General features: G+C 38.9%; 1 protein-coding gene across 3 annotated transcripts in view; it reads right to left on the bottom strand.

Moving 5' to 3' along the window:
- The window catches only part of FANCI (FA complementation group I), a 64,671-nt gene extending 40,323 nt beyond the window's left edge, over positions 1-24,348 (bottom strand). For all 3 annotated transcript variants that reach the window (XM_019983640.2, XM_019983641.2, XM_070775104.1), the window contains exons 1-12: positions 24,211-24,348; positions 20,294-20,395; positions 14,431-14,503; positions 9,287-9,417; positions 8,703-8,859; positions 8,565-8,622; positions 7,084-7,125; positions 6,638-6,761; positions 6,144-6,229; positions 4,488-4,614; positions 1,097-1,186; positions 290-426 (exon numbers count right to left, since the gene is read on the bottom strand). In XM_019983640.2, the coding sequence (XP_019839199.2) occupies positions 290-426; positions 1,097-1,186; positions 4,488-4,614; positions 6,144-6,229; positions 6,638-6,761; positions 7,084-7,125; positions 8,565-8,622; positions 8,703-8,859; positions 9,287-9,417; positions 14,431-14,503; positions 20,294-20,377 (1,109 nt within the window). In that variant the 5' untranslated portion in view covers positions 20,378-20,395; positions 24,211-24,348. The remainder of the gene's footprint in view (positions 1-289; positions 427-1,096; positions 1,187-4,487; positions 4,615-6,143; positions 6,230-6,637; positions 6,762-7,083; positions 7,126-8,564; positions 8,623-8,702; positions 8,860-9,286; positions 9,418-14,430; positions 14,504-20,293; positions 20,396-24,210) is intronic.
- Positions 24,349-25,980: the final 1,632 nt, after the last annotated feature.

Raw genomic sequence — 25,980 nt, 5'->3', positions numbered from 1 at the left:
ATTTACCTAAAAAGCCAATGAAGACTTAGACCAACAGAGCAGTAATAGTACTAAAGGAGCCGACTTCAGTTTCGTATTCTTGCTAACAAGGTGGCCAAGAAATCAAGCCTTGGGATTTTAGAATCTGTTGATACAGGGGAAGTCTGCTTGATCAATTTTAAGGGATTTAAACCTTGATATGTGAAGTCAACAACTATAGTCAACAGTTTTCTCTGATGGGCCATAAGTATGGTACCGCACTGCATTTTCTAGCACTAAATAGCTTAAACCTTATGGTTCATAAACTTACCTATTATTTACCACTTCCAAGATCATGGTTGAAATACAACATTCATTAGGAAATAGACTCTGAATATATTTTGAGCCTTGGAGAAGCTGAAGATCCTTAAAGTTTTTTATAACTGAAGACTTTAAAAAGTCAAACACCTAACATAATGAAAGAAATAGGAAAATGAAGCAAAAATGTATAGCCCATACTAGAGAATCTTAACCCTGTAACTGTTCCTACTTGCTGCCACACACTCATATCCCTATAACTGTTTCACTAGATGAGCATGACGCAAAAATTATAACTTTCAGTGAGAACTTAAAAGGAGCTGAAGACATGCCTGACTTGAGAGAAAAATGGCTAAAAATCAATATTACCCACACCCAGGGAAACACGTATGAGAAAAAAGGGTAAAGGATTTTATATTTTCATTCTTGCAAATAATATTTCTAAGAAATATTCCTTGACCAAGTTGAAACCTATTCTCATTAATTTCAACTTGGTCAAGGAATATTTCTTAGAAAGCTACAACATAATACGACTGCTATGAATACCCAGCTAAACTTGCCATTCTTGCTACCTGGACTGTGTGATGTTCCCACTGCTATTCCCATCTCAGCCCTTGGCTTGCCACATAGTTTGAAACAGAAGTATAAATCAAGTATCTGAAGAAGTCTTCAAGCAGCTCCCAGAGAAGAGTGTGGGCCTACATTCTTACAGGGGAATTTGCTGCTGGCAGGATGGGAGTGAAATTATTTAGGAAAGGATAAACAGGCTCTTACACTCCTTATCAACTACAGAAGGAAACCAAAAGTCACTCATAAATACCTGTTCCTCAAATCTTTGTATTCTTGTTACAGAGAGCAAGAGGGCGATGCTGAAAGGACAAATACTGCTGAAATCTCCTTGCTGTGTTGCCTAGAACAGACAAACCAAAAAGAAGTCATAACTTACATTTGAAAAATACAACATATTCTACTTAATAACAGGTCCTTAAGTGGATCAGAAACCTAAACCTAAGAGCTAAAACTATAAAACTTTTGGGACTTCGCTGGCAGTCCAGCAGTTAACTCTGTGTTTCCAATTCAGGGAGTGCAGGTTCAATTCCTGGTTGGGGAACTAAGATCCCATATAACACAGTATGACCAAAAAAAAAAAAAAGCCTACAAAAACTTTTAAAAGGAAACACAGCTTGGTATTTTAAATCATAATTTTTTCACATGTGAATTGAATAAACTTGGGGGAAGTAATGTATAGCTTACATTTGGAAGGATAGAATTTGTTTATATATAAAGAACTGGAAACAAGAAAAAAAAATAAAAGGAAACACAGCAGAAAATCTTCAAGAGTTCGGATTAAAGATTTCTCAGATACAATGCCAAAAATATAATTTATGTAAGTAAAAAACTGATAAACTGGGCCTCATTAAAAATCAAAACTCTGGTGCTTCAAAAGAAACACCATTAAGAAACAAGCCACAGACTGAAAAAAATATTTGCTAATCACATACACGATAAAGGACTTGTACCCATAATATACAAAGAAATCTTAAAACTGTGTAAGCCATGCAATCAAAAGATGGGGAAAAGATTTGAATAGACATTTCATCAAAGATTGTTGATGTTGCTGTTCAGCTGTTAAGTCATGTCTGACTCTGCAATACCAAAGATATTAGAATGGCCAATAAGCTGTTTTATAGCTATCAGAATAGGTATAAAAAAACAGACAGTAACAAATGTTGGCCAGGATGTGGGAAAAAAAGGAGTCCTCATACAGTGCTGGTGGCTATGTAAAATGTTGTAGCCACTTTAGAGGACAGTTTGGTAGTTTCTTTAAAATATAAACATGAATGTATTACAAAACCCAGAAATTCTACTGGTAGGTATCTATCAAGAGAAATGAAAACATATGTCTCTACACAAAGACATGCATTTGGATGTTCACAGCAGCATTAGTCCTAATAGCCAAAAAGTAAAAACAACTGCAGTGTCCATCAACTGGTGGACATCTAATCAACGGACACACACACACACACACACACACACACACAGTGGAAGACCATTCAACAACAAACAAGAATGAAATACTGGTAAATGCTACAACATGGATAAAAACCTTGAAAAATTATGCTCAATGAAAGAAGCTATACACAAAAGATTATATATTAAGTGATTTCATTCATATGAAATGTCTGGGAAAGGTAAATCTATAGAAACAGGCATGAAGGATCTTACAAGGTGATGAAAATGTTCCACAACTGAATTATGATGATGGTTGTTGCACAACTGGGTAAACTTAAGAAAAATCACTGAATTATACTTTAAAATGAGTGTATTCTATATTACATAAATTGTAACTCAATAAAGTTAAAAAATAGGTTTTTGAGCCCTAAAAGAAATGGCAGACAACAAAAGAAAAAAATAAATCAAAGATGAATAAAAGAGAAAACCAAAAAACAAAAATAAAACAGTAAACAAATACAAAGCTTGTTCTTTGAAAAGAACAGTTACTAGAAACCTAAATAAAAAAAGAGTATATAGACACAGAGAAGATAAAGGAGCTTTAAAGGCTACTTTTCACATTTGGTCTTTAAATATCTTCTCCTACAAAAGGGACCCGAGGCTCCTTGGAGAAATCAGATGCAATAAGGAAAGCACAGGCGTGTTTTGGATAGCTTACGCCATGGAAGTGCTCAAAGACTAACATGGCCATGTTAGAAGGACACATAAGCCAACCTCAGGGATCCAAATGGCCAAATATGGATCATTCTGGGTACTGTTTATGAGTACATGGAATTTTAAAAGGTTCATGGTTGCATAACAATATTCAAAAAAAAAAAAGAGGGAGGTGTGGGGCTCTTTTCACAGAAAACCAACTAGAAGGAATGACCAATAAAAACTTCTGATTTTAATTCTACCATTTTGCAACTCCCAGTATAATTACTGATTTAGGACAAGAATCATTAATAGATGGGAAACCAAAATCCACTGTGTGGAAGATTGCTAAGGAAAGGATTTTCACATGTCTCAAATTATGACCCCATGGATTAATTTCTAATTACAAAGGGAAACATATATCTTTGCAAGTGAAGAAAACTGCTGGTCCTTGTCTTAATAAAATGATTTGGCTAAGACTGCCTGATACTATGAGCCTTTTGATGTGATGCAATAGAATTAAAGCCTCTGGGACAAATCTAGCTCACCACCTTTTTTTGTACAGCCCCATGAGCTAAGACTGCTTTTCACATTTTTAATTGTTGAGGGGAGAAAAGTCAAAGGAGTAATAGTATTCCATAACACATGAAAATTAAATAAAATTAAAACTCAGTGCCCATATAGTTTCACTGGCCCACAGCCACACTCATTCATTCATGTGTTGTCTCCAGCTGCCTTCTTGCTACAAGAGTAGTGTAGTGGTGACAGAGGCCATGTCATCCGCAAAGCCTGAAATAGTTTATCTGGTCCTTCAGAGAAAGTTTGCTGACTCCAACAAGAGAAAAAACACAACAGCACTTGAGACATATTCTCACCAAAAATGTTTAACTTGAATCTAATCATGGGGAGACAATAAGACAAATCTGACAATATGAGACACAAGAAAACTGGGCAGGATTCTTAAAAAATTCAATAAAAAGGTATTAATCCTTATTCTTATGAGACACATGTGGACATATTCAGGCACTGAAGTGTCAATATTTCTTCTTTTAAATGGTTCAGAAAAAATATACTTGAGAGAGGTGAGATAAGGTAAATGTAGCAAAATACTTAAGAGTTCAAAACATTTCTAATTTTTATCTTACTACTTCACAAATATTTAACAATGACTTAGCTTCACAAAACTCCATGATTTACTATGAGAAAGAGACAATTTCCCCAATTTGCAAATAAGGAAACAAGTCAAGAGTGAAGTTCATATAATAATGGAGCTAAGGCTAAATTTTGAATTTCCTACAGAACAGTCTTCATCTTTAAACAAACAAACAAACAGAAAAACACTAGAACACTTAAGGTCTGGTTTTAAAAAGGGACTTGCTTAAAAATGTAGTGGTATCATGTATCTTCCACTTTCAAAGTTAAAAAAGAGACCCTCTAGACCCAGGGTCTTTCTATAGTATTTCTATGTATTGGTTTCCAGTCATTAAACGACATAAAAAGAGGCTTGAGTTCAAACGTCCTTGTTTCATAGAGATCCTGGATCACCTTAAGAGTCTGGTTACTACCTTCAAGTGTCTCAGGAGTTCTCTGCCTAGCTCAAAATCCAACTTGATGGCAAACACAATATGTAGAATAATGGTGCCTTCCACGTGACGAAGTTCATCCAATGGTACAGTAATAAGATCCAAGTACCTAAAAGATTCAACAGAAAGGTTTGAGCTATAGCTTGACCAAGAGACAACAGTGCATTTGCTCATATGAACGAACAGAAAAACTCAGGCTGAACTAACAGGATCACTGGAGGCAGGCAGAAAGTACAAAATCTACTTATTCTTTGCTCCTTTTCATGAAACTTCCTGAATGAACTGTCTATGGTCATTATTTCCACTTGTTTACCTCTCCCCAGTTAAATCCAACTCAATTAAGCTTCTGTGCCCTCCCTAACCTCCCTTCCAATGCTATTTGATTATCCTTGCAAGGGCTACAAATGACCTCTACATTGTCAAAATCAATACTCAAGTCTCACCCTAATTAAAGCCTCAGTAGATCTGACACAGTTAATCCCTTTCTTTCTGGAAACATGTTCTTCTCTTAGCTCCTGGGGCACTGTCACTGGCCTCAAATTATTTGTGCTGGCTCATCCTTCAAGTGGTGGAATGCCTCTGAGAGTTCAATCTTGGGTTCCTTTTCTCTTTTCACAACTTCCCCAGGGACCCTAAAGAGCCTGCAGGCTTCAGTCCCTTCCAATCTGTATCTCTGGTCCCAACCTCTCCCTGAAACTCCAGACTGCCTGCTCAGCACCTTCATATAAGATACTAATACATATCTCAAACTTCCATGGTAAAAACTGAGCTTCTTCTCCTCTAAACCTGCTTGTTCTGTCAGTCTTTCCTGACTCAGTATACAAGAACAACTTCTCATCAACTGCTCAAGTACAACAACTTAAAATTGTTATTCCAGGTTAGTAGATTGAGATAGGATTAAAAGCACAAATGCTGCAGACAAATTGCTTGCATTCAAATCACAGCTCCACCAATTTATGGCTATATAACCCCAGGAAATCCCTTAATTTCTCTGTGCCTTGGTTTCTCCATGTATAAAAGAGAGACAAAATGGAGTTGCTGTGAAGTTTAAAGTGCTAAAAAACAGTACTTGGCACACAGCAAGCATTCTACAAATATTTGCTTCAAAAACTCTTTTCCAGCCATACCGTGCTGTGTCCTGCCTTTGGACTAACTCTTCCACTGAGAATGTTTTTTTCCTTGAGCTACATATTATGGCTCTTATCCTTCAGGCTTCAGGTAACACAGCACATTCTCAGAGGTTTCCCTGACCCCTCAACCTAACGTAGCCATGCTGTCACTGTCACGTCATCCACTTGAAACGTATGCATAGCCCTTTCCACTCTAATACTTTTCTTGTCATTTCTTTTCTTTTCTCATTAAAATTTCTCCATGAGAGCAGGAACTTTGACTGGTTCATCACTGTCCCAGGTCCAATAGCTTCTGGCACAGAGTAAACACTTAATAAATGCCTTTGAAGTCTATAACTACAGAGTCATTATTGCTGTTTTCCAGGAAAGATTAAAATAAGAGTTGAGGAGACTACACTATTTTTTAACTTTATTACTGAGCAGCTGAGGGGAAGGTAGGGACTGAAGAGTTAGATAACGAGATGATGAATTTGGAAAAATGATTTTATTTCTATACTCTTTAACTCACTCATCACCACTTTGTTCCTCATTGTGTTGCTGATCTAGCTTGTTGAAGAAAGCTATGATTCCTACCAAGACCCTCTTCCGGCTTCCCTGAAAAAGAATAAAACAAAATAAATAAGGGCAAGTTAAACTACTTTTCAACTTAAAGAATTTTCAAGTATGAATTTAAATAAATTATAAGCTAGACTCACACTAAGAATTTATAGAACACTTTCATAAAAACACTTTTTGAAACAGAGTTTGAAATACATCTTAATATCAGACTCTAAGGGGCCTACAATCCACCCTTTCAGAGCTCTTCATCCCTCTTCCTACCACACACACGAGACCAGAGATAACACACATTCACTCTGAGGACCATGACATTTTTAGTAGACCAAATTGTCATATGTGAAATGAAAGTTTCTATGTCCTAGTACATAAAATAAAGAGTATGAATAAACTGAATGGTAATAATTGGTCATTACACCAGAGTTTAAAAAAATATTTTATTTATACCTTTGAGGAGAGAACCAGAAGTTGATAGACCAAGGGTGGTATTTCTTGAAGATTCAATTTGGAGAACACCTTCAACACTTTTTCCACCACAAATTCCACCTCTTCTGTAGTCAGAGGGACAGCCCTGGGGATCAAAGATTCTAAAGGTTAGAGACCAATTTGGGAGATATCAGAATGTTGTTAATTGCGTCTTTTGATTTTTCTCTAATGGAGAACCTTAAAGGAAACCAATAATCTTTCCTCAGCAAAGTTATCTTGGAAATAAAACATCATATACTTTAAATAAGAAATTAAAGCAAAAAAGGGTGGGGGGAAATCTTGTAACAGAAAACAGAGGTATCAATACTCTTACTCAGGAACAGTGGTATTTGAGCTTACTACATTTCAATTTCTAGCAGGTAAGTTCTCACAGCAGGATTAAAAAAGAAGGGAATGATGATACTTACTTGAACATAGAGGTGAGTTGGATTACATACTGATGATCCCATCTGATTAAAAATGAAAAAGAAAAGTTTATGTTGTTTTAACTTATTTACATGTTACTTTATAAAATTAGCAAGGAAGAAAAGAATTAGGGCCATTTCAAGTTTGATTTGCTGCTACTGGGAAATAACATCAAAGAAATGACATTTAAAACAATGAAATAACAGCTTTTAACCTACTGGACTGGCACAATCAAAGCCTGATGACATTCAGTGCTGGTGAGATTTTGGTGAACAAACACTTCACATACTATTTTGTGGAACATACACTGATATAATCCTTCTGGGAAGACAAGTTGGCAATACTACTTACCGACTTTAAACATGCACATAACCAAAGAGCCACCCAGCTTACTATTAGGAATATATCCCATGTACATGCTTATAAAAGGTCACCCAGACATAAAAGAATGTTAACTGCAACATCTTTTATAATAGCAAAAACCCAAATAGCCAATATTATTTACTGGCAAAAACTAAATAATCTAACAATTAGAGATTAGCCAAATATTAGAATACTATGGAACTATTAAAAAGAATGATGTAAAGTAGTATATGCTGACATGAACATATGTGTTAAATGAAAAATGCAAGGTACATTACAATGTAGAATGAATAATATTTTGTGTAATTAAGAATAAATGGATAAACATACCTGAGCTGATACATGCTTAAAATTATTTCTGTAAGAGACCTTATGAACCATGAAAGCAGTTATCTCTGGTTTGGATAATCTAGTTCCTTTCAACATATTGAAGTATAATCACAGTATTATGTAACTTAGTATTCTATTCATTTCAGGCTATATATATAAAAACACGTATTAAGGATTTACTATATATATACATATATACACAAAGATCTTTCATCTTCGCTATATGTCTTTATATATTTCATTTTTAATGGGTATAAATTGCATGGAGTGGCTCTTTTATAGCTTACATACCACAACTTACATATCTCTATTATTGTATCCTTAAGCTAGTCACAAATTTCTGTATTGAAATGTTCATGTATGAAGACTTTCTTATACAATGCAGTTTTTCCTTAGCATAGACACTTGTATTTCAGGTTTAAAGATACAAATATCAGGCTTAATGATAAAAATATCACTTATATATCCCCCCCGCCCCAAAATAAAAGATAGTGGCAAGGTGACTTTCTAGCCTTGAAGACCCTGGGACTCCAAATAATACTATAGGGCTAAATTGCTGTGTTAGGATGACAGTTAAGTAAGTAGAGACTATATGTATAATGTTAGAATAAAGAATACAGCAAATAACCTCTCTCAAAAACTCATCACAGACTAAATGGTTTTATAGTGGTAAATCATAAACAAAAAAATGGACTAAAACTTCAGTGATATAAATTCCCAAAATAATGGTATTCCTTTTTTTGGTGACTTATAGTCCTGAGAAAAATTCTTCATATTATTAAGGACTTACCTGCCAGAACAGAGGGTGTTAATCAACTGCTTCTTACATTCTTCCCCACTTAGTTCACCTAGAAATGCAAAATACACTGAAGAATAAATCCGATTAAGTGAAGAAAGAAAAAGCCACTAAAATTGGAAGAAAAATTACCTTTTCCATAAGTCAGATTTTCCTTTTTGGTACCAAGGGCAGTGAGAATGATGGGCAACAGCTCCAAAGATTTTCCATTTGTTAGCTTGCCTTCATTGATAGCACTAACAAACTCATTGGCTAATTCAACCAATAACTGTCCCGGAAAACGGTGAACCTAAAGTTCATGGGATTAAAAAACATTCAGCAGATATCTAGATGTTTGATACCTCTTTCCAAAAATCAGTCTTTTGCTGAGTTGACAGAACTGGCATTGAAGCCCAAAACGGGTTCTAAAAGTGATTCAGGGAATCATTCTGCTCTGGTAAAGGATTTCAAAAGGTCAGGATCTTCCATTAGTTCCCTGATGTTCTTAAATATTCCAGCTCTTGAAAGAGACACATGTCCATGATACCAGAAACGTAACATAAACATCTAGGTGGTTTATGGCTCATTCATCGGCTATTTTGTTTTAGAACGGTAGTTCTTACTTGTAAGTAGGAACTACGGTGGGTCTGAGACGTTTACATTTTCCCTCCCTCAACATATAACCAACCCCGCTCCAAATTCAACCAAAACCAAAACAGTTTTGTTTTCCATCTCACCTCCAGCATTAGCAATCCTGTGATTTCAGATGCTACTTCTTTCTGTAAATCCCCTGATTCCAACAACTGGATACAACAACTGTATATCTTAAGTCTCTTAAGAGCTCCAGCTTCCTCAGAACAGGGTAAACCTTATCATTTTCAACAGGTAGCACAGAAACAAAGAAAGAAAAAAGGAAGAAGTCTGACAAGGTTGAAGGGCAAACAGGAATAACAAACAGCTTTGCAGTTGAATACAGAAACAGAATGATCAAAATACTTACTATGGTACTTAGAACAGCCAATATTTAGGAGCTTTGAAAAAGTTTTTTAATTTAGACAGAAAACTGAAATACCAGTTTTTCTGTACACTTCCATCCATGCCATTAATTTTTAAAATAATTTTATAGTGCAGAAGAAGGAACACCTTCTAATATTTCTTAAAGCTTTTCAGGATCCAATAACCCAAATTAAGTAACATACTTTACTTCAAAACATCATCACTGAGTGAAGTCAGCAGGAAAAGAGAGAAAAATACCTTGAGGTGAATGGGAAGAAAAAAACACATTCCAAAAGTTATTGAATACAGCTAAAGTAGAGCTTAAAACGAAACCTACAGTTGTAAATACCTACATTAAAAAAGATCTCAAATCAATAACCCAAGCTTCTACCATAAGGAATTATAAAGAGATGAAACTAAAGTCAAACCAAGTGAAAAGAATATAAAAATAAAATCAGACATAAATGAAAGAATAGAATAATAAAAATCAAGGAAACCAAATCTTTTTCTTTGAAAAGATAAACAAAGTTGAAAAATCTTCAGACTGACCAAGAAAAAAAGAGAGAAGAATCAAATTACTAAAATCAGGAATGAGAGTGGCATTACTACTAATCTTGCAGAAATTAAAAAAAAATAAAATAAAGTAATACAATAAACAACATATGAAATGAATAAATTGCTGTAAAGACACAAAGTTATCAAAATTGACTAAAAAAGATAATAGAAAACCAGAACAGACTTATAAATAGAGACTGAATTAGCAATAAAACCTCTTCTACAAAGAAAAGTCCAGAACCAAATGGCTTTACCGGTGAATTCACCAAACATTTAAAGAATTAACAGCAACTCTTCCAAAAAAACAGAAGAGAAGGTAACATTTCCAAACTGAGTCTATGAGGTCAGTATTACCTTTATACCTAAACCAGACAAAGACCGGAGAAGGCAATGGCACCCCACTCCAGTACTCTTGCTTCGAAAATCCCATGGGCGGAGGAGCCTGGTGGGCTGCAGTCCACGGGGTCGCGAAGAGTTGGACACGACTGAGCAACTTCACTTTCACTTTTCACTTTCATGCCCTGGAGAAGGAAATGGCAACCCACTCCAGTGTTCTTGCCTGGAGAATCCCAGGGACGGGGGAGCCTGGTGGGCTGCCGTCTATGGGGTCGCACAGAGTTGGACACGACTGAAGTGACTTAGCAGCAGTAGCAGACAAAGACATTCTAAGAAAACTATGAATGATATTCCTTGTGACTACAGATGCAAAAATCCTCAACAAAATATTAGCAAACTAAATTCACCAACATAAAACAAAGACTGTACTCTCTAACCAAACTGGATTTAACCCAGTAACACAATACTGGTTCAATGTATGAAAATCAATTTCATATACCACATAAATAGAATAAAGGATAGAAGTCACATGATCACCTCAGCAGATACAGAGAAAGCATTTGAAAATTTCAGTACTGTTTCATGATTAAAAAAAAAAAAACACTCAACAAACTAGGAATAGAAGGAAAACTCCTTAACCTGATAAAGGGCATCCATGAAAAAACCACAGAGGTTAAAGTGTCTGCCCACAATGTGGGAGGCCTGGGTTCGATCCCTGGGTCGGGAAGATCCCCTGGAGAAGGAAATGGCAACCCACTCCAGTATTCTTGCCTGGAGAATCCCATGGACGGAGGAGCCTGGTGGGCTACAGTCCACAGGGTCGCAAAGAGGTCGGACATGACTAAGTGAGAGACTTAACTAACTTAACATCATACTTGCTAATAAAAAACTGAAAGATTTCCCCCTGAAATCAGGGAAAAAAACAAGGATGTTCACTCTCAGCATTTCTATTCAATACTGTACTGGAGGTTCCAACTGAGGTAACTAGGTTAGAAAAATAAAAGGCATCTAGATTGAGAAAGAGGTAAAGTTACATCTATTTGAAGATGACATAATTTTGTTTATAAGGGCTCCACAAAAAAGAAACTACTAGAACTAATCAGCAAGTACAGGAAGGTTGCAAGATATGAGATCAATATACTCATCTACTGTGTTTCTATACACTAGCACTGAACAATGAGAAGATTAAATTAAGAAAAGAATCTCATTTACAATCACACTCAAAGAATACTTCAGAATAAATTTAATAAAAGTAGTGCAACACTTGTACTCTGAAAAGAACAAAATATTGTTGAAAGAAATGAAAAAGAACCTAAGTAAATGGAAAGATATGTCATGTTTATTAATGGAAGACATATAAAGATAGCAATACTTTCCATAGATAGATTCAACATAATCCCTACCAAAAACTCAGTTTCCGTTTTTGCAGAAATTGACAAGCTAATCTTAAAATTCATATGAGAACTCATGAGACCCAGAATATCCAAACTAATTCTAAAAAAGAAAACAGTGGAGGACTTACACTTCGCAATTTTAAAGCTTACCACAAAGCTATTCTAATCAAGACAGTGTGGTGCTGACACAAAGAGACACATCTCGATCAAGGGAATACAACTCTGAGTCCAGAAATAAACCCTCGCATCTATGGGCAATTGATTCTCAATAAAGGTACTATGGTGGTCCAGTGGCTAAGACTGTGCTCCCAATGCAGGCGGCCTAGGTTCAATCCCTGGTTATGGAACTAGATCCCACATGCTGCAACTAAGACATAGCACAGCCAGATAAAATAAATATTTTTTAAAAAGAAGAAAAAAATGGGGAAAAATGAAGCTGGACTCCTACCTCACATCATATACAAAAATTAACTCAAAAATGGATAAAAGTTTTACATGTAAAAGCTAAGATTATAATCTTGAAAAGAAAACACAAGAAATCTTTTCAAGAAATCTTGAAAAGGTATAAATCTTTGTAACTTTGGATTAAGCAATGATCTTTTAGATAAAAACCAAAAGTGCAAGCTACAAAAAATTTTTTTTAATTAAAAAAAAATCAAAATTTAAAACTTCATGCATCAAAAGATACCATTAAAAAAATGAAAAGAACCTAAAATGGAAAAAAACTTTGTGATTCATACATCTAATAAGGGACCTATATCTAGAACATTTAAATATTACAACTCAGTAATAAAAAGACAATCAATTTTTAAAAGGTCAAATAATTTGAACACACATTTCTCCAAAGACATACAAATGGTCAGTAAGCACAAGAATAGATATTCAATATCATTAGCCATCAGCAAAATGCAAATCAAACCCACAATTAGATACCCCTTCACACTCACCAGAGTGGCTAGAATGAAAAAGACAATAACAAGTGTTGACAAAGGATGTGGGCATTGGGAATTCTTATTCAATAGTGATGGAAACAGGATGCAGCAGCTTTGGAAAACAGCTCATCAGTCCTCAAACACTTAGACACAGAGTCACCATGCTGCCACTGCTACTAAGGCGCTTCGCTTGTGTCCAATATGACCTAGCAATTCTACTCTTAAATATTTACCAAACAGAAATGAAAATGTTTTACACAAAAATTTGTAGCAGGATTCATAATTGCTAAAAAGTGTCGATAACCTAAATGTCCACCCATTCATGAATGGAAAAGTATGATCTATTCAGATAATGGAATATTATTCAACAGATAAATGAAATACTGATACAGGTTACAACATGGACGAATCTTAGTAACCTTACAGGAAGTAAAAGCAGCCAGTCACAAAGGACACATACAGTATGATTCCACTTTTATGAAATATCCAGAATAGGCAAATCTATAGACAGAAAGCAGATAAGTGGTTTCTTAGGGCTGGAGTGGATCAGGAATTTAGGAGGTGACAGCTAAGGAATGTAAGGTTTCTTTCAGGGATAATACAAATACTCGAAAATTTTGACAGGCGTGCATCTTGGTGAATATATTAAAAGCCGATGAATTGATATTTTAAGTGGGTGAATTTTATGATGTCAATTACATCTCAATAAAATAATATATACTTTAAAAGGGTGAATTTTTTAGTACATGGATTATATCTCAATTTTATAAAACGTATCATTAGCTAACTATTGGTCCTTCACAGCACTGATTTAACAGGATTAAAATAGTTATGAGGCAGTTTCCATAAATATTCGATAATTCATGCTAATTTGAAACTCAGATTTCCAAATCTATGATTTTAAATAAGGTAAAAATAAGGTTAGTTACACAAGTGGGAGCCATGATAATCTGTTCCCAGTTTTACTCTTATTACTTTCACTTAGTATACATAGGCAGCAGCTCCTGATTCTCTGTTACTTCCTGGTCTCAGATATTTCTACAGAACAGTCATTTAAAAAGTTTCCAAATTTTAAATATGTGTTTTTGAACCCTTGCAAGGCAAGACCCAATTACTTGAGGGGGTAAGAAAAATAAACCAAGTTAAAATAACCTCCTAAGAGTCTAAAGCCACTTTTAATTTGTGCTTATAGAATTTTATTCTACTACAATTTATAAAATGATTGTGAGTTACAATCTGCCACAATATAAAACTGGCCCTTGTTCAAGATACAGAAACAAATATTCCCCACTGGGAATTAAGCATCTCTAAATAAGTCAACTAAGGTATTCCATTTCTTTAACTCAGAGCTCCCTAGCCTCTTGTTAAACACAGATTAAGTATTAAACATTGCCGTTCTCCACAAGCTTAAAAGCACAAGTAAACCAAACCGTATTTTATGAAGTACAACCTTTACAGGTTCTAAAACTAGCAATACAATCTCAGATAGCCACTTCTACCTGCCTTAGAAAAATTATTTAAGTCCACAAGATAGTGCTATTGATTCTGTAAAATCCCCAAAACAGAAAAGTTTCAGCGGGGCTTCAAGCAATACAAAGAGTAGCAATAGGAGCCAAAAGTAAACAAACATACCAGTGAACCCAGAGAGAGAAGAGGCATTATTATTACCTTTGAAGATGGCTTTCAGCAGTGCTCCAGCAGTTTTTCCTCTCACCGCCTGATTCTGAAGGAGGTCAGTCAGCTACAAAGAACGGAAGGAAAAGGTACAAGTCTGGCAACAATTTCCCTATTTGAATGACCTAAACTCCCAATATGAAAAACGCTCATCTGTCAGAATCATATCTTTCAGAAACTCCAGGCATCAAAAATAAGATATGTGTTCACATTATAGAGGGTGGATCATAAGATGATACTGGGTGGTCAAGATGAAATTTATTCATACGTTCATTCTACAAACATTTATTAAGTATTTAATCAGCACTAGGTATTGAGCTATGTTCTTGGGGATATACATTCATTCAACAAATACTCTGAATATGTTCCTCTTCCTCAGCATTAGGTATACAAGAATGAACAAGACAGACACAGTCTGACTCAGTTTACAGTAAGACAGAAGCAAAAAGGATAACAGGAAAAAAAATCAGAAAAAGAAATGGTTGAAAAGACTGAAACAGATAGTAATTGAGGAAAGGGAGGCAACTTCCGCTAGAGTAGTCAGGGAGAAAGCTTCTCTGAGGTGGAGGACATTTCCATATAGAGAATTGGAGGATGAGAAAAAGCTGGTTATGCAAAGGGGGAAAAGGAAGACACTTCAGATGAAGGCATTGTTACACGCAAAGGTCCTGAAGGAGCAAGGCGTTTGGCAAGTTGGATGGCCTGAAAAAAAATTTTAAAGACCAATTTGGATGAAAAGTAGTAAGGAAGAGTGGCACAAGATGAATTTCGAGAGAACCAGATGATAAGAATCTTGTAGGCCATGGTAGGAAGTTCAGATTTTTGTCGAAATGCAATAGAAGTAACTAAAGAGAAAAGAGGAGAGGGACATGACAGATGTTTAAAAAATAAATCAGTCTTCCTCCTATGGCAGAAACTACACTATAGAAGGGTTTAAGAATGAACTAGAAATATGCTAGGAGATTGCTACAGTGATCAATAGAGAGATAATGGCCTACACTGACGTCATCAGAGAAGTCATGAGCTGAACTGTGTTCCCCTGCAAAATTCATGCTTAAGTTCTAATCCCCAGCACCTCAGAATGTCATTTTATTTGGAAACAGGGTCATTGTAGGTGTAATTAGTTAAGGTGAGGTCACATGGGTAGGCCCTAATCCAATATGACTAATGTCCTTAGAAGAATGGGAAACTTGGGACAGAAACACATACAAAGCAAGAACGCTATGTGAAGATGAAGGCAGAGACCACGGGTGGGTGATGCAAGGCCAGGAATCTCAAAGATTGTCAGCAATCGACCAGAAGCTAGGCAAGAGGCGTGAAACGGATAGTCACAGCCTTAGTAGGAACCAACAACGCCGACACTGTGATCCTGGACTTCTAGTCCTCAGAACTGTAAAAATAGCTACTGTAGTTTGAAGTACTTTGTAAGATGAAGTACAGGTGGTCCCCAACTTAAAACATTGGATCAACTTTGATTTTCAACTTTACAGTGGTGCAGAAGTGATACACTTTCAGTAGATACTGTATTTCAAATTTTTGCCCTTTCCTGGGCTAGTGATCAGCTTTGGGATCACAAGGATAAACAACCAATACACTTAAACCATTCTGCACCCATGCAACCATTCAGTATTTCACTTTCAGAACAGTATTCAATAAATTACATGAGATATTCAAGACTTTATTAAAAAACAGGCTGTTGGATGATTTTACCCAACTGAAGACTAATATTAAAGTATTCTTGGCACATTTAAGGTAAGGTTAGGCTACGATGTTTGGTAGGTGTATTAAATGCATTTTCGATTTACGATATTTTTCAATGTATATTTTCAACTTAAAATGGGTTTATTGGGATATAACCCCACCTTAATTTGAAAATCAGTACACTGAAGATATATTTGAGAGCTTGATCAGGAGGACTTTACTCGGGTCTGAATGTTTATGTCCTCCAAAATTCATGTGTTGGACTCTTCAGACCCATTGTAATGGTATTTGGAGGTGGAGACTTTGCCAGGTGAATAGGTATAAGGACGGAAATCCCACAAATGGGATTAGAGCTCTTATGAGAGATCCCACAGAGCTCCCAGGCTCTTTCTACCATATGAAGGTACAATGTGAAGCCTGAAATCCAGAAGAGAGCGCTTACTTGACCATATTGGAACCATCATCCAGGACTTTTGGTCTCCAGAACTATGAGAAATAATTGTTGTTATAAGTCACCCAGTCTACTGTATTTTGTTATAGCAGCCTGAATGGACTAAGACAAAGACAGATTTCCTCATGGTTTAGAAGTGAAATGGCTGTGGTGATAAAGGAAAAAGAAAAATTAAGGAGAACTCAAATTTCTGGCTTAAGCAACTAACTGGCTAGATGGTGACACCATTTACTGACATGGTGAAAATTTGGGATTAAGCAAGCATCTAAATCTTCCAGAGGGCTTGTTAAAACAGAGACCCTCACTTGCAGTTTCTGATTTAGCACATCTGATGTGGGGCTCAGAACTACTATTTCTAAGATATCCAAGTGGAGATGTCAAGTTGATAACTGGATATGCCAAAGTAGAGCTCAGAGAGGAAAGAGGTCAATGGGAACATGTAAGATCATCCAGGGAGAAAATGTAAAGATAAAAAAAGCACAAACATTCAGTGATTAAGCAGCAGCAGCCAGAAAAAACTGAGAAGATGAGGTTGATAATATCCAGACAAAGGACTACCACAGAAGCCTTCTACATGTGCCTGGTCTTTCTGACTGGAGTTTCTCTCTCCCTTCTTAAATACTTAATAAGGAAGTAGCTGACTGCTCCGCCTGGAATCTCCAATAGCCCTTGACATAACCCTTATTAGAGGAGAGGTTCCCAACCAGGGATTACCCCCTTACCTCCACCCCAGGCAGGGTATACAGGGCAATGTCTGGAGACATTTTTAGTTGTTATAACTGGAAGGGTGCTGTCACCTAATGGGTGTAGGCCAGGGATGCTATTAAACATCCTACAATGCTTAGGACAACCTCCCTCAATAAGGAATTATCCACTCTAAAATATACACAGTGCCAAGGCTGAGAAACCCTGACTCTTCTTGAAAAAATTCAGTTTTAAGAGAAGGCAACATGGCATACGGGGAAAAAACTGGCCCCAGAATCAGAAGACCCAGATATGAATCCTCGCTTTGCCATATATTAGCTTTACAACCTCAAGTTATCTAACCTGTTATGCGTGTCTAGTCCCTGCCTCAAAGCACTGCTAGAAGGGTTACATTAGATGACAGGCAGAGAGGACCCTGTGCAGTTCTAGTGCACAGCAGGTTCCAAACAAATGCTGGCTCTCTCCCATTCCTCCTGTCCTCTATTCCTGTTTCGTCCTCCTCCCTCTAGTTACATGATCTGCAGTCTTAGTTTTTGACCTTATTCAGTTACCTTTTTACTGCATTTTAAAATGCAAAAGTAAACCAAGTGTGTGTTAGTCACTCAGTCATTTCCGACTCTGTGACCCCATGGACTGTAGCCCGCCAGGCTCTTCTGTCCACGGGATTCCCTTAGGCAAGAATACTAGAGTGGGTTAGCCATTCCCATCTCCAGGGGATCTTCCCCACCCAGAGACTGAACCCAGGTCTCCTGCATTGCAGGCAGATTCTTTACCATCTGAGCCACCAGAAAAGCCCCAAGTAAGATTAAGTATCCTTGCTATATTGGAAGGCTTAACATTTTTTCTTTTAGTGGACAGACTGGAACTACCAAGTTAATGGCACCGTGAAAATAGATTTTTATAAGACAGGACATTCCTCATTTTCTGTTGTCTGATGCTTCCTCGTGAGTAGACTTGAGTTTACGCATTCTTGGCCAGAATACAAGTGATACTGTGTCCTTCTTGGAGTATTACACCTGGAGGCATGTGATACCATCTGTCCTTCACTGGTAGTATGAGTCTGATCACCCAGTCAAATGTGTTGCCTGATTTTCCCACTTTATAATTATTTTTTCCCCTCCCTTTGCAACCAGTATGCAGTTTGTGGAAGTAACTTTAAGACCATGCAAGTATCGTGTTCCTCATCTCACTTTCTCTTGTATAATGAAAAAGCCCAGCAGCAACCTCTAATATCAGGTTCTCAAAGTCAGCATCACCAGGTATGGCACATCACAAGCCCAGTGATATAACACACAGTGAAAAGGCATGGAGCCATTTCTGTGGTCTTTTTGCTAAGGATGCATGTCCTGAGTCCAATCATGAGACACATCAGACAGTCAGCAAAATAATGGATCAAAACTCTTCAGTGTTCTCAAAAGACAGAGAAAGACTGAGGAGCAGTTGCTGATTGCAGAAAATCAGGGGAAAATAACAATTAAGTGCAGTGTAGGATCCTGAGTGGGATTCTGGAACATAAAAAAAAAACGGGTATCAGTGAAAAAACTACCAGGTAGGGTTCAAATACTCTTTAGTCTCACTAAAGGTACTGTACAAATATTAACTTCCTGGCTTGTAAAATTTTACTGAAATTATTACGTAAGATGTTAACACTGGGGAGAGAACTATACAGAAACTCTACTATTTTTACAACTTTTCTGTAAATCTAAAATCAATTCAAAATAAAAAGTTCAAAAAACTGCTCCCTGGATTTAGCATCCACTGCTGCTTCTGCCTGATCCAATCTTGATCATGACTGTTGCCAAATGACGATTTTCTAACTTTATGGTAAGCAAGAACCTTTCCCACCATTTATTTTTTTTTTATCAATATGGACTCACAGATTTCTTTATATTTCAGTGGTTTATAATTCATAACTGAACTTGATTATTTTGATGTTCACATTTCACCAATGGAAGCCCCTTCAAGCTGTCTTTATCAGGAAGCTTTCCTTATGTATATACATACATTACGTAATATGTGTGCTCTAAAACAACTTGTGTAGCACTGGGACTATCTAGATCTTACCTCTGATTTCTAAAGGTTTGGTAGAAGCCTCCTGAAAAACTATCTGGGCCTGGTATTTTTGTTGAAGTATAACTGCTAACTTTTTTTCTTTTATGAAAATTGATCTGTTTAAGCACTCCATCTCAAATTGGGTTGATTTCATTAAACTGTATGTTCCCAAGAAATTATAGTTGTATAAATGTACACAAATGCCCTTACTGCTAAGCCACTTCAGTCATGTCCGACTCTGTGCGACCCCATAGACAGCAGCCCACCAGGCTCCGCCGTCCCTGGGATTCTCCAGGCAAGAATAGCGGAGTGGGTTGCCATTTCCTTCTTCACTGCAGGAAAGTGAAACGTGAAAGTGAAGTCACTCAGTTGTCTCCGACTCTTAGCGACCCCATGGACTGCAGCCCACCAGGCTCCTCCATCCATGGAATTTTCCAGGCAAGAGTACTGGAGTGGGGTGCCATTGCCTTCTCCAAATGCCCTTAAGTAGTCCATATCTCTTCCTCTCCCCCATTTCTTTACATCTGTGCTGCTGCTGCTGCTCCTAAGTCACTTCAGTCGTGTCCGACTCTGTGCGACCCCAGAGACAGCAGCCCACCAGGCTTCCCTGTCCCTGGGATTCTCCAGGGAAGAACACTGGAGTGGGTTGCCATTTCCTTCTCCAATGCAGGAAAGTGAAAGTGAAGTCGATCAGTCGTGTCCAACTCTAGCGACCCCATGGACTGCAGCCTACCAGACTCCTCCGTCCATGGGATTTTCCAGGCAAAAGTACTGGAGTGGGGTGCCATTGCCTCCTCTGTTACATCTATGAGTTGTTATCAAATAAACCCTTGTCTCCTAAGGTGAGTGGGGGATAGATGAAGCGGCAGAATTAATTCTAACATGTCCCTTACATCTCTCATCATGCCTGGCATCTACTTTTGGCAGAACTTGCTTCCCAATACTCACATCATCTTCTTTCAGGATTTGAAGAAATTCCTGTAGGCCATCTGCTGTTTTTTCTGCTGCTAGAGATAAAATTTTCTGGTCCATTGTTGCACAAACAAGGAACTGAAAAGGAAAAATGTCAAGAGCTGGATAAAACTCCCAAAAGTAAACAAGTTTGATTTTTTCCCTTCTCTACTTGTTAACTGAGTATTTCAAATATGTTATGTACACAATGAATACTCAACAGGCTAAGGACTACCAACTGTAGGAGTAGGTGATTCTTAACCAAACCAAAGAATCTGGAGAATCCCCTGGAATTTCCTTATTAGAAAGCTGTAGTCAAATTAAGTCGTCTCATAATTCAATTGTTCACATTTTCTTTTTTTTTTTTAAGTATCTACCCATTATGCTACCTAGAACAAAGCTGTCATTTAACAGTATTGCAAATATATACTATTATCTACACATACACAATAAATGAATAAAGCAATAGCACTGTAAACACATTTATACCAATTAAACGGTACAAAAATAAATGAGAAGTTAACAAGGCTAAGAAATAAAAGTGTGCTCAAACATCAAGCAGGCTTCCTAGCAAAGGAAACCTTGAACTGGAATTTAAAGATTAAATGTAGATAGTCACCAGAACCACATGGTGTACATTACTGGGGAGGAAGGTACTGTCAACAAAGGCATTCATAAGAGAATGTGAAAAACTTACTCGGGGAAAATGAGTACGTAGCCTGAGGTAGAGAGTTCAACTAGGGGAGCAGTGAGAAGGAAGGCTAGTAAAAGGGAGGGGCTAAGCTGTGCAAGATCTCAAATGTCGAATTAAGGAAGTTAGGCCTTATTCTGTAAGTAATAGTGACAAAAAGTTCTGGAGTAAAAGAGAATCTGACAAGACTGAAACAGTGTTTGAGGAAACTAAATATGTCATCAATGCGCAGATTAAAGTAGGGAGGGAATAAGGAAGAAGAGCAGAGGCTAAGAGTCTACTGGGAGCTATTTTAGTGGTAGTGACAAAGGCTGGTGTTGGGGCCTGACTCTGGAGACTGCAAAGGAAAGGGTGAAATGGAAGCACATTAGGCAGATAGGATTTAGTGAGCAGTGAGTAGCTATGGGAGTATTACGAGAAGAGGGCAATGCAGACTGGTGGAAAGAAAACCTCCTCCTGTATTTCCTGCTGCTTTCAATCTCCCTAAATTATACCATCATCCACCCAGCTGCTGAAACAAGAAACCTGGGCAACATTCTTAACCACTTCACCTTCATCCTTCACATCCACTACCAAGTCCTGTGTCCCCAAACATCTCTCAAGTCTACTTCTGAGATTCACTACTGCCACATTATTCCAAAGTCACCATCATCTCTCACCTAAACTACTACACAGCTTCCTAACTCATTCCCCACCCAGCAGCTAAAATGTCTTTGAAACACAAACCAGATTTGTGATTCATCCTCATCTTAAAAACTACTCGGTGGCTTTCCATTATTAGTCCAAAATCCTGACGTCAGGATATAAAGGTTTGGTTCAGTCGCTCAGTCGTGTCCGACTCTTTGCAACCCCATGAATCGCAGCACGCCAGGCCTCCCTGTCCATCACCAACTCCCGGAGTTCATTCAGACTCATGTCCATCGAGTCAGTGATGCCATCCAGCCATCTCATCCTCTGTCATCCCCTTTTCCTCCTGCCCCCAACCCCTCCCAGCATCAGAGTCTTTTCCAATGAGTCAACTCTTCCCATGAGGTAGCCAAAGTACTGGAATTTCAGCTTTAGCATCATTCCTTCCAAAGAAATCCTAGGGCTGATCTCCTTCAGAATGGACTGGTTGGATCTCCTTGCAGTCCAAGGGACTCTCAAGAGTCTTCTCCAGGTCTCCTCTCCTTCGGGAGAACGGAAGGACGCCTGCAGCCTACTCTAGACACCTCATCTCAGATTCACTGCAGCAAGTGGAACAAGCTTGGATTTGATTCCTTGAGACCCAGGAAGATGTCTGACCATCCGCATCCCCATCCGCATCCGCATCAACATCAGCATCAGCATCACCATCAGTGCAAGGAGCCCTGCCATCCACCTCCAAAAGTGTGCCCACCCAAGTGCCATGAGTCTTGCCCACCTCATCCATGCCCACCTCCACTAAGCCAGAAGAAATGCCCTCCTGGGCCACCATGCCCACCATGCGAGCAGAAGTGTCCACCCAAGTGGAAGTAACAGCACCAGATTTCATCTGGACCAAGAAACAAGATCCAGGCTCTCCCATTGTCCTCCCTTTGGCCATGGTGATGGATTGTATCTTCCTTAATCTCCCTCCTGGACTGACAGCTGGCAGAGAAAAGGCTTGCTTCCTGAAGCTGACACCACGTTGTTGGAAGAGCAGCAGGATCATCGCTTGATCTCTCTTTGCCATCTGTGTGTCTGTATCTGCACTGTGATCTTGACCCCATGAGCAATTAGCGTGTCTATTCTTTGCTTCTCCAATAAAGCATATTCATAGTCCAAAAAAAAGAAAAAGAGTCTTCTCCAACACCACAGTTCAAAAGCATCAATTCTTCGGCGCTCAGCCTTCTTCACAGTCCAACTCTCACATCCATACATGACCACAGGAAAAACCATAGCGTTGACTAGACAGACCTTTGTTGGCAAAGTAATGTCTCTGGTTTTGAATATGCTATCTAGGTTGGACATAACTTTCCTTCCAAGGACTAAGCGTCTTTTAATTTCATGGCTGGTCCATGTTAATTCCTTTTCATCACTCTATATTCCAGCTACACTGAACTGCTCAGTCCTTCAAACCCCCAAGTTCCTCCTGCCACAGTCAATTCCACATGATTTTCTGTCTGGAACTTATATAAAAATAAATACCCCTTCTTTCATCCCCTGCCCACCGATCTTTTTATTGTTAATTCCTAAAAATCCTTCAGGTCTCAGCTCAATCCCACACTCCTTTACAAGCTCAGTCTAAACACTCCCCTATTACATTCTTTCAAGGCAACTGTAATCTCTCACCATCACCACACTTTTAACATTACACTTATTATTAGATTAAGAATTACATCTCCCACTCCATTACAAACTCCAAGAGGGCAGGGGGCCACCTCTGGTTTTATCACTGAATCTCCAAGACTTAGCACAGTAAGCTCGTAATAGGTGCCCAATAAATATTTGTGGGGAAAATGACATTGATCCTCACACCAGTCCTCTGAGGTTGGTGCTATTACTCCCAATTCAGATGAAGATCATTTGAGATTCAGAGAAATTAAGGAACGTCCCCCAAAGGTTAGAAGGCTAGTAAGTTGCAGAAGTAGAACTGAAACCTAAGTCTGTCCAATTCCAGACCCCAAAACCCATGCTTTTACGTACTACTGGGGACTCTTACCTACGATTAGCCCCTCTATTAGGGGCTGAATGGTAGAGGATTCAGAAAAGGGATATCAACCAAAGAAACGTCCAGCCCTAAAGGGAAGATGCTGAACTCCTTCTATTTCAGCAGGTACATTTGCTAAATTAGTCCTAAAACCAGAATTGAGTAGCACACAGATAGGTGGCTGTTAAGTCCCTGTGCGGATAGCAGACTCCTTGTCCAAAGGCCCTGAGGTTAGTGAGGCACCACGAAAGGGAGACGCCGCGGGTTTAGCACCCGGGCTTCTCGGAGAGCGAGAAGTAAACACAGAGAAACTATAAAACAAGGCAGCTGGGGATAATCGCTGTGACCGAGCTACAAAGGCGAAACGGGTTTAGAGAAATGTCTCAGACGTAGGAGCTGAACGCTGATGGAGAGGAAGAATTTAACGAGAGGGCCAAGGGTGTAGGCCGCCCGAGGAGCAGGAAACGCTAAAGGCCACAACGGGAGACGCCAGGGCACAGACTCTTTCGGGCCAAGGAAAAAGCCAGAACGCCATTCGGAAGGGGCGCCGTCCTGTCCTCCCAGACCCCTTACCTCCCGGGAGCTGAGTCCCTCCTCCCCTGCGACGCGCGAAGCTCCTCTAGCCGGTCACTTCCACTTCAACGCAGCCACTGAATTCCAAAAAACCCGCGCAACCTGCCGTTTCCGTCCTTCCGTTACCCTGAGCAACGGGTCCCGCCCCCTGCGGCTTATTTCCGTTACCCGGGAGCTCGAGCTTGGAGCGTACCATTAAGACAACTGGGGAGGGGGGGGAGCTGTGGAATCCTCGGACGTTCCCACTCAAAGTGGGGGGGGGGGGGGGCACAATCTCTGAACGCTAATTCGGGACCTCAGAATGAGCAGGGGAAGTGTGGCCCGGGCATAGTCACCACGATGTCCTGACCAGTTAAGGCTTTCCTATGTACTATTGGGGAAAGGGTCAGTGAGAGAGGCAATGAATCAAGTAATGCTTTGTTGCATGGGAAATGCCTGGAAGGCAGAGGAAGGCTCCTACTCCTTGTGCCGTAAGAGGTGCCAGTTGCCCCTGTAAAGGAAAAATAAATGTTGCGTGCAATTCCTGTTCTTCAGGAATCAAGTCCGTAGCCCTGCAGTCTCCGGTCTCAGTGTGCCTGAAGGGAAAACAGGAAACGTTCTGTGTTTTGAATGTACTGATCCTTAGATAGTGAAAATGCAAATCTAAGGAATAATTTAAATGAACCTAGATTCCTGCATTCATTGGAAGGACTGATACTGAAGCTCCAATACTTTGGCCACCTGTTGCAAAGAACCGATTCATTGGAAAAGACCCTGATGCTGGGAAAGATTGAGGGCAAGAGAAGAAGTGGGTAACAGAGGATGAGATGGTTGGATGGCATCTCTGACTCAATGGACATGAGTTTGAGCAAACTCCAAAAGATATTGAAAGACAGGGAAGCCTGATGTACTGCAGTTCATGGGGTTGCAAAGAGTTGGTCACTATTTAGCGACCGAACAAGATTCTTGCATCTTCCTACACATAGAAGAGCATTTAAATCATTATCTTGAAATGGCTGGGTTTTTGTGTATGATCAGTTATCTTTTGATGTTCAATTTGATGGATGGATTTCCCACCCATCCACCCACTGCAAAAAAATCTCATATATATCCTCCCTTAAGGGCTAAGCTGTTTCCTGGGTTATCATTCTGTGTAAGGTCCCTGGATAAAACTTAACTCACTTTTAGGTTGTGTATTTTTCTCTCAGTTGACAGCCCTAAGATGTAAGTCCATGTGGCTAGAGGGGTTATTGCATGCAAAACCTCAGCATTTAGCACAAAGCCTGAGCTACAGTCTATGAAGTCGCAAGAGTCAGACAAGACTTGCAACTAAGCCACCACTGCTGGCAAAGCAGTAAATATTTGTAAAACAAACAACTGACAGTAGAACAAAGAGCAATGGAGGGGAGGTTTGAGAGCCTGTGTTAGGTTGAAGGGGCAGCTTGTGCAAAGGGTCTGATGGCAACAAGCAATCAAGCCCCCGGCTGGCTCAGGAGATGCAGGTGCTTTGGATGGAGGTGGAAAAGCAGTCTTTTTCACATTAGGAGCAAGTGAGGAACAGCTCAAGACTGAAGTCAGGATCCCCTGCTGCTGCTGCTAAGTCGCTTCAGTCATGTCTGACTCTGTGCGACCCCATAGACGGCACCCCATCAGGCTCCCCCCGTCCCTGGGATTCTCCAGGCAAGAACACTGGAGCGGGTTGCCATTTCCTTCTCCAATGGATGAAAGTGAAAAGTGAAAGTGAAGTTGCTTAGTCATGTCCAACTCCCAGCGGCCCCATGGACTGTACCC

This window comes from Bos indicus, chromosome 21, assembly GCF_029378745.1.
Source record: "Bos indicus isolate NIAB-ARS_2022 breed Sahiwal x Tharparkar chromosome 21, NIAB-ARS_B.indTharparkar_mat_pri_1.0, whole genome shotgun sequence".
Taxonomy (NCBI): domain Eukaryota; kingdom Metazoa; phylum Chordata; class Mammalia; order Artiodactyla; family Bovidae; genus Bos; species Bos indicus.
Note: the sequence above shows the minus strand (reverse complement) of the source record. Positions and strands in the feature narration are given on the sequence as shown.